Below are 18274 nucleotides of genomic sequence, written 5' to 3'. Positions count from 1 at the left end.
GTGTGTGGGAATACAGGGATAGCCACTGGGTTTAAGTAGGCTGATACCCACTGCCACTTGGCCTCTCCAAACTCCAGGCACCCATATAGTTCATAGACCCCTTCCAGCTATACCTCTTTGGAAACCAGCATGAGAACAGAGAAAATAAAAAGGAGGGAAAAATTAAAGGGGGAGGTTAAGGATTTGTATTACAAAGGCTGTGGGATGATAAAACTTAAGATTTTCTCTGAGATTCAAAATGGGGATTGTTAATTGCTTAATGCTTTCAATGACTCTGACTTAGGCTAAAAGGAAGGTAGGAGATAGGAGGCATAAAATAACATTTATTATACCTATTATGTGCCAGGCATGTTGTTAAGTGCTTTAAATATACTACTTCATGTAACCTCTGAAAGCACTTTGCCATACCCGTATTCACATGAAGCCACGGAGGCTTAGAGAGGCTTAGAGAGATCACTAACTGGAAGTCACCAGTTACAAGTAACAAGTAACCAGTAACAAGGCTAAGTGTAAAGTCAGGTTTGTGAAATGCCAAAACGTATGCTCCTACAACTGTACCCTATACCTTCCATTGCCTTAGGATCACAAGGTTGCCTTTAAAGCAACCATTGTGATTTCAGTGAACAACACAGTTGTTCATTACTAAGAGAAGTGGGTTATCTTATTGAGTCACTGAATATTTCAGAGGTTTAAGCTTTTCTGCCTCCTAATGTTATGTAAACCTGTATGTGCTATTTGATTTCCTTTTGAACTGTGATACAATGTCTCCAAAGCCTGTGACTTCAGTCTCTGACCTAGTGAGTAGGTTGAAGAGACTATTCAGAGGTTACCAGTGGCAAAACCCACTGAAATCCACAAGCCATTGTATTTCAGCATTAGTATTATCATACTTTTCCTCCCTTAGAGCAGTCCACTTTGATGGTTTTCAAAGATGTGTTCTCTTTGTCAGGTTGTTCTTCACCTCTCCATTGCAAGATCTCTCAATCTAAGTGCTATTGATTGACATTTCAGGTTGGGTAATTTTCTGTTTTGAGAGGTCATCCTATGCATTATAGGCTGTTTTGAAGCATCTATAGCCTCTCCCCACTTTATTCTGATAGTACTTCCCAACTCTGATAACCTAAGATGTCTCTTGGCATTGCCAAATGTCCTCTGGGAGGCAAAACTGCTCCTAGTTGAGAACCACTGCTATGTTATACGAGGGGTAGAGTAATGAGTATGTTGTCTTGACTCTAATATCAACTAACTATGTGATCCTTCTATTCCCCAGTTTTAAGATTTTTCAAATGGATATGATATTCCTATTCAGTTGAATGTATGTTTACTAAAAATCCTTTTTGCCAGACAATGTGTAATGAACTGGGGGTACAAAAAATGGATCAAATTTAGTTTTTGACCTCAAGAAGTTTACAGTCTAATGAAGACACAAGTATATTAAGAATTATAATGAAATGTGTTGAGCATTGCATTTGGAGAATATATCTATGGGCTTCACTGAGGAAGTGATATATGAAGTGAAATGTGAATTAAGAGTGGGGGTTTGACAGGTTAAAAAAAAGCAAAGAAAATTCCAGGTGTTTACCACTGCATGAGTCAAGGCACAGAGGTATGTGAGAGTGTATTTTATTTGTAGGGTCTTAGTTATCCAGGAAGAGTCCTGGTTTATACTTGTTGTCCAGATACAATTATTAATAGTGCACTGTTCACTATTAAGTATGTCCTGAATTTGGTCTATCAATTATATCACCAACTATTTATTTGATAACTGAATGTAATTCAATGAGTCAGGGGCATAGAGGTGAGGGGGGGCAAAAAGCCAAGTTGAAAAGCTAAATACAATCACATTATAAAAGGCTTTGTGAGCCAATCTAAGGAATTTGGAGAGAATGGGAAATCCATAGGTGGTTTATAATAAGAGGAATGATATAAATAGAGATATATATTTTAAAAATATTCTCTAACAAAATAGTAGAGAATAGGTTAGAAAGGAGTGATCAGAGAAGGGCACTGAAATCATTAATTGGAGAAATAGTGAATTTTTCTTTTTCTTGGAATATCTTATAAAACATTTTTTTGGGCAAACATCAGAAATAGAGTCCTGAATGAATTCATCTATAAAAGGAGTGAAGGAAGAGACATGTAGGGGATAGAATGAGCAGAACTCTACCACCAGTCAAATAGGGCAGGTTATAGGGAAGGAAAAGCAGAAGATTACAGATGTTCCTAGCTCATACAATAGAATGTATAATGGGAACATTCCCAGGGAACACAGTAAGGAGAATGTTTGGAGCAAACCAGAGCAGATGTGGAAAGTAGTTGATGAGGATTACAATAACCATATGTGTAGTGGGCTGGTGGCACTGTATAGCTGGACCTCAGGGGAAAGGTAGGACTAGATCTGGATCATGACCATGAAAAGTAAACTGTGCACAGGTTCTGTCTTACAGGTAAACTGACCATGCAGCCAAAATACTTATTCTATCAGCTCACTGTTGCCTGTCTTTGTAGGGGCTTTGGGAATATCCTGGGTGAAATACTACTGCCAATATGAGAAAGAGACCAAAACGCTCACTATGACGCCTATGGATCAGAAGCCAGGTGCTAAGCAGCAGGTCAGTTCTTTGATGGATCACATTCTTTTGAAATGCAAGTGTGACTGAATCACAGAAAAGAATATATATTGACTTCATGTCAAAGAATTGAGTCTATCACTGTCATATGAACCCATGTCTTGATATGTTTTTCTTTACCTAAGTTTGCATTGGCCCAGGTACTACTCAGTTGAGTGAAGAATCTCTGTTAATGATTTCAGGACTTCTGAAAGTGCCTTTACTCTTTTAGATCATTGTTACAAGTGTCTATCACATTGTACAAAGAAAATTTACCAAAAAATATGGATAAATTGGAGGAGGAGCGTATTACTTGCTTTTAAGAAGACTCCACTATGGATTCTTTTAAATAGTGTTTAAAAAGAAGCATTTTCCAAAATTCTTTTTTTAAAGGAGTATTCTGTCATCTAAATTTGAAATAATCTGTACACTACATTTTATGCAATGCTCAAATATCTTTAAGCAGTTAATTCCTCTTCCAACCTCCAGACTTTCCTCTACTCCCAAAAATGGCAAGATGAGTTTGATACACTGACATGATAATTCACTTACTATCATGAGAAGGAACTTGATACTATTTATATTATATTATAAATTCTATACTACTTCATGTGTGACCACCCAGCTAAAAAATTAGTCTGTCATCTTACTTTTTCCCATCTTTGTAGGGGCTTTGGGAACATACATACATAGAACCCTGAAGTTTTCTTAAGATAAAAGCTGATAGACTGACTATTCATTTTCTAAAGGTAGTATCCTTTTAACTGTCTTTCAGACAGGGCCTTAGGGCATAATTTATAAAAGTTTCCATTATTTACAAATTACTTACAAAATGAAACAAGGTTTACTTGTTAGCACTGAAAGTTGTGATGCATGAAGACCCAATTTCCATAGGCAGAAATTTGGAGAATTTTGGGGCCAATTTTTCTCCATTGCTGGTGATTTCCATGGAAGATCGCTCTTGTGTGGCTTGTTCTTAGGACTATACTACAAAGCTACAGTCAACAAGACAACATGGTACTGGCACAAAGACAGAATTATAGATCAATGGAACAAAATAGAAAGTCCAGAGATAAATCCACGCACCTAGAGACACATTATCTATGACAAAGGAGGCAAAAATATACAATGGACAAGAGCCAATCTCTTCAACAAGTCGTACTGAGAAAATTGGCCAACTATATGCAAAAGAATGAAACTAGAAAAATGTCTAACACCAAACACAAAAATAAACTCAAAATGGATTTTAAGACCTAAATGTAAGGTGAGAAACTATAAAACTCTTAGAGGAAAAGCTGCTTTTCTTTTTTTGTCATTAACCAGAAATTTTTTTGATTCTGCTTTGAATGTGGGTTAGGCATTTGAAAAGAATGTATATTCTGCAGCAAACTTTTGAATAGAATGTTTTGTTTATAAAAGTATGCCCCTCTTTTGTTGGGGCCTACTGTTGTGGGCACACTGGTGAGCATGGGCTGACCCCTCCACCTGATTGTTTACCTACTGCTGGAACTGCTGCCTGCTGATGGGCCAGTCTGAGTTCTATTGCAGTTGGTGGTGGTGCCCAAGGAGCCCTGGTACTGGTTATTGCCCCTTGATAGTTTAGGCTGTGTCCTGGTCCTAGCCCACTGGTGGGCTTGGCTGGGCACTGGTTGGCTTCTTGTGAGGCCTAAAGGAAGTGTCCCAGAATGGTTGTCAAGCTGCTACTGGATCAAGCTGGGGCCTGGTGCTTGGTATCAGCCTGTTTGGTGGGTCTGGATCTTGGGTAAGCTGGTTGTAGGACATGATGTTTCTCAAAGCTGGTTTCAGCACATTAGTGGGCAGTGTTGGGGCCCAATATGTTCTAGGGCTGTTACCTGTCTGCTGCAGAATAAATGAGTTCCTGGGACTCATGCCAGCTTACTGTTGGGTGGGGCTGGGTCCTGGAGTTTCTGGGTAGTCCAGGGGGACCTATTGCTGCCTCTAGCCTGCTGGTGGATATGGCTATATCCCTGTATGGCTCCTAGGGCTTGTGCCAACTGGCTGGTGGATAGGGCCATGTCCAACATTAATAAGCTACAGGGAGTACTCCAAAATGGTGCTTTCTAGCATCTTTTTCCTCATGGTAGAATTACAACCTCAAAATGGTTGCCTCCAGCTTCTATGTCCCCAGGGTGAGTTCCACTTGTCTCCTGTCTCTCGGTATGGCTCTCTACTATCAGCAGGTCAATATGACCCAGGCACCTTCCACCTTGCTTTTGTCCTGGTTCTCAGAGCATGTGAGATTTTGTGTGCAACCTTTAAGAATAGAATACCTGTTTCCTGTACACCTCCGGCTCTCCTTAAAGCAAGCCCTGCTGGCTTTCAAAGCCAGATGTTCTGAGGCCTTGTCTTCTTGGTTCAGGACCCCTTGACTAGGAATCTAATATGGGGATCAAACCCCTTGCTCCTTGGGGATAAATTCTACGATTGTAACTATCCTCTCATTTGTGGGTCACCTATCTAGGGGTGTGGGCCTTGACTATATCATGCATGTGCCCCTTCTACCTGTCTAGTTGTAATTCTTTCCTCATATCTGTAGTTGTAGATCTTTCGTGCTAGACTTCAGGTCATTCTCACTATTGATTGTTGCTCTGTAAAATAGTTGTAATGTTACCGAACAGGGTTCTTGGCCTTCCCCAATCAATAGAAATTGACTACAGGCCAGACAAGAAGTTCAGGGAAGGCTTTATTGTGGCCCCTGATGCAGCAGGGACAGCAAGAACAGACAACAGGTTCCCTTGCTTGATCGCCTCCCAAAGTGGGGCAAGGTTGTTCCTTATAGGGGTGAGGATAGAAGTGTGTTGACGGGTCAGAGCAAAAGGGTAGCTAGGTGTTCTGACCACACCATAGGTGGTGGTGTGTGTAGGGGGCATGCATAATACTCTGCTTTTGCTCCCATCCCCCTGCTTTTGCTCCAAGCTCTTCAAAAGTGGCAGGTTTTTTTTGTCTCTTTGTATCTTTTGTCCATAATTTGTCCCAACTGGGCATGCATGCAGTTACTTTTAGTCCCATACAATATTTTTTGTATTTTGTTGCTGGAAGAGTGGTGTGGCCAGGCACAAGCATTGCAACACTGCAGTAAAGGGTCTGAGGTCTGTCTGTCTCAGTAAGTTTGGTGGGCCCATGGGAGGAGGTAAGCTCAGGTTCTTCCTACTCCACCATCTTGGACACTCTTGTTTCAAGAACTAGTCTTAAATCCTAGTTGCAAGGCATAATAAATTGTGATCTTGAGTAAATCAGCTATGGTTGCTCACTATCATTTTTCTCATCAGAAAAAATGGCAAGGATGATAGTCTAGTTTATAAATATTTATTGAACACTAACTTCTTACTAGGTGCTAGAGATATAAAGATAAATAAGACGCTGCCCACATCCTTGAGTTCTTAGTCAAGTGGGGGAATCAGATGTGAAAAAGAGAGGCTTTAATACAATGCAGAAAACACAAAGTAGACAGTATATATACTGGGGAAAGATTTTTGAGGAAATGAAAGCTGAACTGCAGGTTGTAGCACAAGTAAGAGTTTGTCAGTCAAAGACTATAAATAAAGTCATTTTGGGTGGAGGAAACAATATATGCAAAGTTGGAATCATGAAAGAGGATGATGCTTGTGTGAAATAGTACTTTTACACTTATGGGACATCATAAATTAGATGAGGGTGGCTGAAAGTGAACCTGGAGTGGTGGGCAGAATGTTGTCCCCTGAGCTGTGATGTCATCTTACCAAATCTAATGGAGTTGATAGTTTTAAAAGGGAATGTGAGCACATGATGCAGTTAATTACTCTTATCTTGCAAGGCTGAGAATGCCTGATATCCCAAGTGTTGGAGTTTTAGAAGACAAATTGAAAGATAAATATAGAATTTTGTTTCTATAGTGTAGGAACAAGAAAAAGGATAGACCTGCAAAGGGCTTGAGTGTGAGTGAAAGGGAATTTATTTGATGATCAACTGTATGGGCCAATTAGGACAGTATAGTGCTTAGGTACAGACCTGGCACTTTGGGCAGAAACACAAATTCAATGTTTCTGAATTTGAGACAGCAAGGTTGGTAGTATTATTCCCATTTAATAGATTATGAGGTTTATATTCAGAGAGGAAAAATTATTTACCTTGGGCCACATACCTAGTGAAAGTCATAACTGAGACAAGACCTCAGCTTTTAAACTTAGTTTATTGATATTTCTACTATACTGACTTGGGTGACTTTGGGTGAATCATTTCACCTCTCTGAGCTTCACTTCCCTCTGAGGGCTATTATGAAGAAGAAAAGTGGTTTAAAAATACCTAGCATAATATGTGGCATGTATTAGTAATCAATAAATGTTACTTCTCTTTTCTATACCACATTGCCTCTGTTATAGACTGAACTAGGTGGGATTTGAGGAATTTTATTCTGTGAACACGGGCTTCCCTTGTGGCTCAGTAGTAAATAATCTGCCTGCAGTGCAGAAGCCACAGGGAACACAGGTTCGATCCTTGGGTCAGGAAGGTCCCCTGGAGGACATGGTAAACCACTCCAGTATTCTTGCCTGGAGAATCCCATGGACAGAGGAGCATGGCAGGCTATAGTCCATGGGATGGCAAAGAGTTGAACATGACTGAAGCAACTTAACACACACTCAACCTGTGAACTCAATGGATTTCTATGGCCTTGTTAAGTGCCCACAAGACTAATGTGGGACACATTGTCCTGCACACATGAAATACCAAATTCCACCTTGACTATCACAGAAATATCCTTATTTTCCTTATTCCTGCCTTGTCTTTGGAGAGACTGCTTTTGTAATTCCCATCATATTTAAAGTTCTGGAAGTGGGGAACCAAAAATGTTTTTCCTCCTATCTTCTATCTGCTACTGTAATGGAAGGGACATTGCAGAAAACCAGTTACCCAGTGCAATCTCCCTATCTAGAAGTCTCATAAAGTTTTATTTTGTATACTTAATACCATTTGTGCACCCCATTTCTCCTATATCCCCCTTATGAGTTTCCTATTTAGTATACCATACTTGGAAAAGAACACTGGTTTATCCCGAGCAGTTTCTTCTGAACTGAGTCATTGATTTTTAGGACAGAGAAAAACCATCTGCCACCTTGCTGCAACTACCCTTTGAGGGGACAAGGTCCTCAAGTGAGGCTAAACATTGTTCCTGCTGCCGTAACAGATGCCTTCCAAGTGACATTAAGGACACAGCAGTAAGCAGAAGAAGCTTCTGTGTATTTCTGTGTATTTTTTTTACAAACTAGCTATTATTCCTTCTGTTATTTCAGGGGCCCTTGGACTTAACGCTGAAGTACTGTGTGAGAAGGAAGACGGAGTCTATCGATAAGAGATTCTGTTTCGATATAGAAACAAATGAAAGGTAAGGATGTGAACTGGCAGCGTCCCATGTGCCAGTTTCTGAGCCTGGGTAGGTATTTTATTTTCTACTGTCATCTCTTTTTGATAAAAATGATCAAAACTGTTCATGGCACCATTGTCTTGGCTCTTTTGGCTGTGCCTCCCAGGGATCCCTGGACCAGAGCTGATTCTGGCTATTCAAGGTTCAGTCAGCTTTGCCTTACTTGCTGTAGGCAGAAGTTACTCCTAGGATTTAATTTGCTATGATATATGCAAAAGATCAGTATTTGGTGATGCTGCAAAAGAACAGGGTAACAAAACTCATTCTTTTTTATCTCAATATACAAGAACAAATTAATTGAAACACATATTTAAGGGAACATAGATTGAATGGAGGATGGTGGTAGTACTGGGGATTCTTTTTTCCCCCATTTGGTGCAAATGATGTGGACTTTTCCTACCTTTCAGATATTTACATAAAATGTAAATAGTTTTATTATCAACTTTCTGATTTCGGCAAAGCTTGCAATCTTTGGACTCGGTTGCATTTGTTCCTATCCAATTCTCTCTTTTTGTCTTTTCTACCTGGACAATTTATTGGTAGGGAATTTTAACTTTTACTTTTAAATTTTAAAATAAGAGCATTTGGAGTTACTTTGGAAAAAGACATGTTATGTAGTTGGGAAGTTGGTCCAGAATTTAGTGAGTAAATGTGTTTCTATATTTTATTTCCATCCATTATTCCTATGTATTAGGCATTAAGTATTAAAATAGAATTTAACAAAATATCAGATTGCTAGAAAGAAACTTGGTTGAATTACAATATCATATGAGCAAAACTATTAGTAGCTAGAATCATATAGATCAGATTAAGAAAATAAGGCATATTTTTTATTTTTGTCTTGGAATAAGTAGCTATTAGTTCTCTTCCCCATTTTAAGTTTATGTTTGTGAATCTATATACTTTCTTCATTCAGAATGAATGGTCCCAATCAAAGATGGCTGTATTAGTAAACAATGTTAGTGATAATCATGAGGTTGTCACTCATTTCCACCCCACAACTTTGAGCTCAGTAGGAAGGGGAAAGCAACTGTTGGCTGTGACTTCCTTTTTATGAAGCTTCAGTGTCTTTGGGTCTGCTGAATTAATGTACTTAAACTTAAATTTTTCTGTGTCTAATTCCATTCTGATTCACTTTTCAGCTTAAATTTGCAAGCCACTTGCAAGTATTATTCTCATAGACTCAAAGCATTTGCAAACAGTTTGGCCCTGAGGTTAAGGGCAAGGATCAATATATATTTATAAGGATCTATCTTTCTATCTATCTATCTATCTATCTACCTATCTATCTATCTATGTATATTGCATTTAGTGCTATGTATGGCTCATGGTAGATACTGAATCTGGTATTCATTTTTAAATTTTTTTCCCTACCCAAGAATATTGGGGAATTCTTAGACTAGAACCCAGGATTAAAGTTTTGATATAGCTGTGATTTTACTTACCACAGATTGGGCATTTAAAAAATATTCCTGCACTGAACTCCACCCTCATTTTACAGGTGAGGAGACTGGGACTTGTATGTGTTTAACTGCCTTGCCTAATCAAAGTTACATAGTGGCAAGGTTGAGCTCAAACTCTGGTCTGTAGGTCTCCAAACCCCATGTTCTTTTAAATTTTATTCCATTGTCTATTATAAGGGAATACATGTAAATCTATGGCTTTTCCATGTCAACATATGGCAAAAACCACTACAATATTGTAATTAGCCTCCAACTAATAAAAATAAATGGGAAAAAAAAGCAGAATAAATATGTTGTGAAATAGAGGGTCAAATATAATAATGCACAGATGCTGAGGTGCCTCTGTGCATGTGGAGTTTTCTGAGTAAAATGACATCTGCATCTGCTTTCATGGCTGGTCAGTTTGATATAAGGGGCAGAGGCAGGCCTTGCAGTAGACATCAAGCATTTGTACTCATGTTCCCTGCTGAATTGAACAGATAACTCTTTGAATCCCCTTTTCTATTTCTGGAATAGAGGATAATTTTTTTTTAATTATTGTTCCTAGTAATATTAGGAGCTGCAGTCTCATAACCCATCAAAACTTGAAGGACAATAATTACAGCAATAATAATAATAACATTGATGATGATGATGACAGCAACAACTGCTAACATTCCCTGAGTACCTGTATGTGCTAGGCACCATTCTCAGCCTTTATTTTATCATTTTTCTTTGCTTTTTTAATTATTTATTTTGATTGGAGTCTAATTGCTTTACAATATTGTGGTGGTTTTTGCCATACATCAACATGAATCAGCCAGGGTGTACATGTGTCCCCCCATCCTGAACCCCCCTCCTATCTCCCTCCCCACCCCATCCCTCTGGGTTGTCCCAGAGCACCAGCTTTGAGTGCCCTGCACTGGTCATCTATTTTACATATGTTAATATACATGTTTCAATGTTATTCTCTCAAATCATCCCACCCTCGCCTTCTCTCACAGAGTCCAAAAGTCTGTTCTTTACATTTGTGTCTCTTTTGCTGTCTTCCATATAGGGTTGTCATCACCATCTTTCTAAATTCCACATATATGCATTAATATACTGTATTGGTGTTTCTCTTTCTGACTTACTTCACTGTGTATAATAGGCTCCATTTTCATCCACCTCATTTTAAATATATAATTTCCTTTAGTCTTCATCACAGTCACATGAAGTGGGCGGTGTTTCTATCCCAATCTCACAAAGACAAGGAGACAGAGAGAAGTTAAGCACTTAGATTATACAATTAGTATATGTTAGAGCTAAGATCCAAGTCCAGGCATACTAATTTCCAAGCTCACATTCTTAACCACTGAACTCTACTACAAATATGTTATTTATGCCTTTCTGTTTTAGAGGAGTGACTGAAACCTCAGGGTGGGCACAGGATTTGTCTAAAATTATGATGGAGAAGTCTGGCCTAGAAGTCAGTACTCTTTCTACTTTGTCATTTTGTTCTTAACAATATTGTTCTTTGGTTTTGACTTTTAGTAGCACCCGGGAATCTCCAAATGCTTCCTGAATAGTCACTTATTTATTCTTTCAGCTTCTCTGTATGATCAAGAGAGGATACATACCAGCTTTCTGATTTCCTAAACAGGAAAACTGTGTCTGTAATAGGTTTAACTTCATATCTAGTCTACAGCATCTGCTTTATGTTTTTTGCCCATTATTTTGCTTTCCTTCTTTCTAGCTTCAGGATCCAGCTGGGTAATTATTTTTATAGAGATTTGTAGACTTTCTAGTCCCATAAGATATGTCTAAAATGTTGGATATTTCTTAGAGAAAGGTAAACTTGAAAGAGTCCACTACTGAAAGCCAAGTCCTAGTTTTCAATTGATTCTGGCTTAAAGATTATTTGGAGGCTTTACTTATTAAGGAGTACTTTAATGTAGTAAGAGACAGAAGGACAGGTAGGATAGGAATCCCATGGTATCAGAACTAAAAAGACCTACCAATTCATCAGATTCAAATTTTTATGACTAAAGAAATTGAGGCACAGTGACTTTCCCACTGAACTCTCTTGTTATTACTCTGTTATATTTAATGACTCAGAGAGGTCTCATCTTAACATGGAAGGAGTAAGAGGAACAAATATCTCTAGTGACACAACTAGGCAGAGAGTGGGAGAGACCTTATGCCTGCAAGTAATATGATTAATCCCCAAATTCCAGTTTGGTTTTGAAGGTCCGAGAAGAACAGTATATACCAAATTGGGATATATCTGGGTATATAGTTGCAGTTACTGCAAATAAATAAAATAAAATTGGATTTCAAGTTGTACGTCATGCAGAAGAGGCCTTATAATGTATTAACTAAGAAAGAACATGGCTGCTGGACTAAAATTCCTAAATCAACACCGTGGCTTTACACTTACCACAGACTCAGGTTACTCTCTGTGCCTCAGTTTTCCCTTCTGTAAAATAAGGATTTCTATAGTCCCTGCTTTTTAGGCTTCTTGTGTAGATTAAGTGGATCAATACTTATAAAGTGCTTATAGTGCTATGGCACTTACTGAGCATTCATTAACTAGTAGTTGTTTTTATTATTTATAAGATTGCTTAAATCAGCCAGAAGGCGTCCCTGTGCATGTTATTGACTTCTTTCCAATGGAAATGCTCCTTGGACATCCTAGGTGGTAGAAGTAGCAAAGCCATTTTCCTGGTATATGTACTTATAGTGAAAATGCTCAGAACCGCTTGAACTCAGACCAAATGACTAGTATCTAAGAGCGAGAGGCAGGGAGAGTTTCAGTTTGTCTTAAGCACACAATGGGGTCAATTTAAGTCTGTATTGTGGTGAGGTGTCAGCATCTGCCTTCATATTTCCTTGCTTGACCCTGGCATTAAGCCACCAAGATACTACCTCCCCCAATGTTTCCAAAGTTACTATTCTCTAAATTCCATTGTTTTTCTGAGTAAAAAAAAGATTTTGAAAAATTGGAAATCTATATTCTTGTGTCTGCTCAGTGTCATAACTCCCAGGGCTGAGAGGAACCCTAGATTATAAGACTCCATTCTCTCAGTTAACTTTTCTGCTCTCAACTTGTCATTTATTCCTTAGACCAGGAACCATCACTCTGCAAGCTCTTTCAGAAGCTAACAGAAGACTATGGATGGAGGCTATGGATGGGAAAGAACCTGTAAGTTACCCTGGGGAAAGCTCAGTAACATAGGCCAGTATATGAGTGTGCTCTAGTGGTAGCAGTGAGTCCAGGACAATTAAATGGTGATATATAATTCATACTCAAAAGTTTAGAGTTAGAAGGAAATACTGGATGACATTTCTTGTTTAACAAGTTAGGCAACTTGAGTTTCAGAGATGGTAAAGACTTCTCTAGAATTAGCCTCAGAAAGGCATCGCAATTGACCTAGAAACTAGGTCTCTCAGCTTCTTTCTTCTTATACAGTTATGCCCACAAGGTTTTCTTAAGAAAGAAAATTAAGCCTTTTTTGTAGTTTATAGCATTAATATGTGTTCATATATAAGGATGAAAAATAATTTTCATGACTGTGAACAAGCATATATTAAGATTTTATTCAGAATGGTTTTACTGCCTCTCGCTTACATTTCTAAGTCAACTTATTCTCTTTAAGGGCAGGAGATGGCATTGCCATCCTATATCCCAAAATGCACCATTCCATTTAGAACACTGTTACATAGGATTACAAGCAATACTTTTGCAGGGCTTATGATTATCATAGAAAGACCAATGTGAACAGTCAGGTCACCAAAAAGCATTTTTCTTCTCCAGTATCTTCTGTGTAGGTTTCTTCTTATGGTATATGACATAATGTCAGCTTCTTAGTTTTGGAATCCTAGAAGGTTATATTTGGGTCTGATTCTGCCATTCAATGATTGTGTGACCTTGAGCTACTTATTTAATTTTTTTCTGAGATTCTTCTCTTCAGTAAAATAGCTTTAATAATTTCTGTTCTACCTATCTCACAGAGTTGCTTTGAAAGAAATCAACTGAAAGCCAGTTTGTCAACTATAATATGCTATATCAGTTTGAAGTTCTTCTCACTGGTCTGAAGGCTTGGTGCAAAGCTACTGAAATTCAGTAGTATTTGGGTACAATCTAATCGTCTTGCTTTTTGCAAGGCAAAAACTTGCTAAAGTGGAGAATATATTACAGGGATTTCTTTCTGTGTGTTTCTAGTGCCTTGAAGACTAGTGAGGAAGGCCCAGCTATAAGATTACATGTATAGCAACCGATAAGATAGCAGGAGAGAAGCGGTGTTGTAAGGACTGTCATTCAGAAAATAGGCCAGGGCCTTTCTCTGTTCCCTTCTCACACAGAAACTTGGAGCTTAACCATTACATGCCTGTGATATTTTTATAGCAGGATACTAGCAAGCCCAGCAAGACATTTTATTCTTTTTTGTTGTTGTTCATATTTATTTCTTATTTTTTAATCAAAATATAGTTAATTTGCAATGTTGTAAGTCATTTTACTCTTAATTCCCTCTCCTGAACTTGCTCTCCCTTTAAAGTTTTAAAAATCAAAACGTGCAGATGCCTTTTTGTAAAGAATGATGTTAGCACATGGGCCCTCTGGATGTGGATCCTTATCAACTTGACCTGTCTCACTGACCTATCCATGGGCATACACATATAGGCAGAAAATTTTATTTTAAAAGGAGAGATTGTTAAAGCAGATTATACAGATGGCATGTAGAGGACTTATTTCCTGCATTACTAATGTTGCTTCTGCTCTACTAACAACCCCCCTCTCCAATTCACTAATATTATAAATAGTAAGAAGATCAGTTCTTGAAGGAACATCTACTGCAACACTGATCATTTTAGAGATATGAATTTTGAAGTCTAGAGAATGAATGGGACATGCCTAAGTTTCATAATGATGTAGCCATAAAGCCAAGACTAGGCTTCAAGAGTCAAGGATCTCCTCTTGTTTCTCACATGGCTATCACAGTGCATACTTTAAGATGACTCAGAGAAAGTTTGGTGAATACATGGATCTCTTTCAGATGGGCACTTGTTTTTCTACCCATCTGGGTAGAAAATACCCACTAACACCTTTGGGTAAGGAGATTGGTATTGTAATATTTAAATTTTACCATCAGTTATTCAACACTGCAGTCTCTTACCCAGATCATTGAAGGTTTGTTTGGTGAGGCTTATTACAGCAAGATCTAACTCTACTTTCTTCTGTCAATAACCTGGAGAAAACCACTTCCTTTCTGCCGTACTCTCTTGCTCCATCAGGAAAATTCTCTAAGTTTTACATAAGTAAATGTCTAAGATGGGTAGACTACCACTGCAGTGAGCTGTGTGAAATCCAATGTAATCTTCAGGGATTATTAATCCTACTGTTTCCAGTGACCTAGGCAAAGATGATTCTGTTTAGCCCATTTTATTACTTGTTAAACTTTTAAAGTCACTAATGCTTTTGATGGCTTATTTGACTAAAGATATTTAGTATTTGCTGTACTTACCTATAGTGATTCACAATATCCGTGGCTCTTTCTGTCTCTTTTTGTTTTGTAGATCTACCACAGCCCTATAACAAAACAGGAAGAAAGTAAGTCAGATTTCTGATCTACTGGTATTATAAACTGTTAGCTATCCTAATCACAGTAAATGCTATCATCAATGATTTGTAATATTGATGCAAATGTATTTATGGATACCTTTGTGTTAAATGAAATTCAGACCTGTTTTTTAAGAAGGTGTCTTTTGATTGAACTAAGGAAGTCACTTTATCTTAGCTTATTGGTGGGGTAGTTGTAGTAATATAGAGAAACACTAATTATATTCTTCTTGTTCTAGACACACAATAGAAATTAAGCATTTCCAGTCTATAATTTTTCACATTTGCTGTAGCTCATGCCTCAAGCATATATAATACAAAAAGGGTCAAGTAAAAACATTTTGTGTTATAAAAGTAAAAGCTTTAGCCACTTCTCTCCCCCAAATGAAAAATCTTTCCATTTAAAGGTGATTGAAGGAGAGAGACCAAACCCTAATTCTCTCACTGTAGTCTCTTAACCAGATCCCTGAAGGTTTGTTAGGTGAGGCTTATTACAGCAGGATCTAATTCTGCTTTCTTTTGCTTGACACAGTGGAACTGAATGAAGTGGGGTTCAAGTTTGTTAGGAAGTGCATCAATATAATTGAGACCAAAGGTAAGATATGAACCATAGCCTTGGCATTGTTTGAATCTTATTATTCTTTTTTAATGGTTTTTAAAATTTATTTAATTTTTATTGACTTATAGTTGATGTGCAATATTAGGATCACAGCCTTGTCATGGCAAAGAGACTTGCATAACTCAATAAAGCTATGAGTCATACCATGCAGGGCCATCCAAGATAGATGGGTCATAGTGAAGAATTCTGACAAAACAAAAATCTCCAGTGATCCATTGGAGGAGGAAATGGCAAACTGTGTCAGTATTCTTACCTGGAGAACTCCATGGACAGTATGAAAAGACAAAAAGATATGGAACTGGAAGATGAGTCCCCCAAGTTAAAAGGTGTCCAATGTGCTACTGCAGAAGATCTGAGGGCAATTACTAATATTTTAGAAAGAATGAAGCAGCTGGGCCAAAGTGGAAATGATGCTCAGTTATAGATGGTGGTGAAAGTAAAGTCCAATGTTGTAAAGAACAATATTGTTAGGTTCATGAATGAAGTCAAACTGGACATAGTCAAGCAGGAGATGGAGAGTGTGAACATCAAAATTTTAGCAATCATTGAACTAAAACGGACAAGAATGGGTGAATTTAATTCAGATAACCATTTTATTTATATATGTGTGTGTGTGTGTGTGTGTGTGTGTGTGTGTGTGTGTGTGTGTGTGTGTGTATAATTTCTACTACTGTGGGCAAGAATCCCTTAGAAGAAATGGAATAGAACTCATAGTCAACAAAGGAGTCCAAAATGAAGTATTTGGGTGCAACCTCAAAACGGGCACAAACAGTTCATTTTCAAGGCAAACCATTCAACTTCACAGTAATCTGTCTATACCCCAACCACTAGTACTAGAAAAGCTGAAGTTGAACAGTTCTATGAAAACCTACAAGACCTTCTAAAACTAACACCAAAAAAGATGTCCTTTCCATCATAGGGGATTGGAATGCAAAAGTAGGAAATCAAGAGATACTCAGAATAACTGGTGAGTTTGGCCTTGGAGTAAAAAATGAAGCAGGGCAAAGGCTAACCGAGTTTTGACAAGAGAACATGCTGTTTATGGCAAACACCCTTTTCAACAACCCAAGAGACAATTCTACACATGGACCTCACCCAATGGTCAATACCAAACTCAGATTGATTATGTTCTTTGCAGCCAAAGATGGAGAAGCTCTGTACAGTCAGCAAAAACAAAACCTGGAGCTGACTGTGGCTCAGATCATGAGCTCGTTATTGCAAAATTCAGGCTTAACTTGAAGAAAGTAGGGAAAACCACTAGGCTATTAGGTATGACCTAAATCAAATCCCTAATGATTATACAGGTGTGTCAAATGGATTCAAGGGATTAGATTTGGGAGACAGAATGTCTAAGGAACTATGTATGGAGGTTTGTAACATTGTCTAGGAGGTAGTGACCAAAGCCATTCCAAAGAAAAAGAAATACAAGGAGGCCATGTGGTTGTCTGAGGAAGCATTACAAATAGCTGAGGAATGAAGAAAAGCAAAGACGGGGGAGAAAGGGAAAGACATACCAAACAGAATGCAGAATTCCAGAGAATAGCAAGGAGAGAAAAGAAGTCCTACTTAAACCAACAATGCAAAGACATAGAGGAGAACAATACAATGGGAAAGGCTGGAGATCTCTTCAAGAACATTGAAGATATCATGGGAACATTTCATGCAAGGATGGGAATGATAAAGGACAGAAACAGTAAGGACGTAACAGAAGCAGAAGATATTAAGAAGAGGTGGCAAGAATGCACAGAAGAACTATACAAGAAAGGTCTTAATGACCCAGATAACCACGATGGCTTGTGGTCACTCATCTAGAACCAGCCATCCTGGAGTTTGAAGTCAAGTGCAACTTAGGAAGCATTACTATGAACAAAGCTAGTGGAGGGGACAGAATACCAGCTGAGATATTTAAAATCCTAAAAGATGATGCTGTTAAAGTGTTGCACTCAATAAGTCAGCAAATTTGGAAAATTCAGTCATGGCCACAGGACTGGAAAAGGTCAGTTTTTATTCCAATCCCAAAGAAGGGCAATGCCAAAGAATGTTCAAACTACTGTACAATCATGTTCATTTCACATGCAAATAAGTTTATACTCTAAATCCTTCGAGCTAGGCTTTAACAGTTTGTGACCTGAGCTTCCAGATGTACAAGCTGGGTTTCAAAGAGGCAGAGGAACTAGAAATCAAACTGCCAACATTCTTAGGATTATGGAAAAAGCAAAGGAGTTCCAAAAACACGTTTACTTCTATTTCATTGACTATGCTAAAGCCTTTGAGTGTGTGGATCCCAACAAACTGTGGAGAATTCTTAAAAAGATGGGAATACCAGACCACCTTACCTTTCTCCTGAGAAAACTGTATGCTGGTCAAGAAGCAACACTTAGAACCAAATATGAATAGTTTGTGTTTTCCTGCTTTTAGTGATAAAGAACTTCAAATGGCATATAAAATATTTTAAAATACTATCTGGCACTTTTCAAGCAGTGTTATGATAGTTCCACCCTAAATAAATAAGAGTTCAGTTTCTGCCACAAAGCATATTGATTTAAAAATTGTTGGGGGCAAAGTTAAAATCCCGCAAATGCGGCA

At 38.1% G+C, this 18274-nt stretch overlaps 1 protein-coding gene across 7 annotated transcripts in view; it reads left to right on the top strand.

Annotated features, from left to right (window-relative positions):
- OPHN1 (oligophrenin 1) overlaps positions 1–18274 on the top strand; it is a 734952-nt gene that overhangs the window by 303336 nt on the left and 413342 nt on the right. For 6 of the 7 annotated variants that reach the window (XM_065915121.1, XM_065915123.1, XM_065915118.1 and 3 more), the window contains exons 10-14: positions 2509–2612; positions 7898–7989; positions 12576–12654; positions 15027–15060; positions 15602–15664. In XM_065915121.1, the coding sequence (XP_065771193.1) occupies positions 2509–2612; positions 7898–7989; positions 12576–12654; positions 15027–15060; positions 15602–15664 (372 nt within the window). The remainder of the gene's footprint in view (positions 1–2508; positions 2613–7897; positions 7990–12575; positions 12655–15026; positions 15061–15601; positions 15665–18274) is intronic. The other variant, XM_065915124.1, reaches the window with a different exon arrangement.

Source organism: Muntiacus reevesi, chromosome X (assembly GCF_963930625.1).
Source record: "Muntiacus reevesi chromosome X, mMunRee1.1, whole genome shotgun sequence".
Taxonomy (NCBI): Eukaryota; Metazoa; Chordata; class Mammalia; order Artiodactyla; family Cervidae; genus Muntiacus; species Muntiacus reevesi.
The sequence above is the reverse complement of the archived record's forward strand: the minus strand, read 5'-3'. Positions and strand labels throughout refer to the sequence as shown.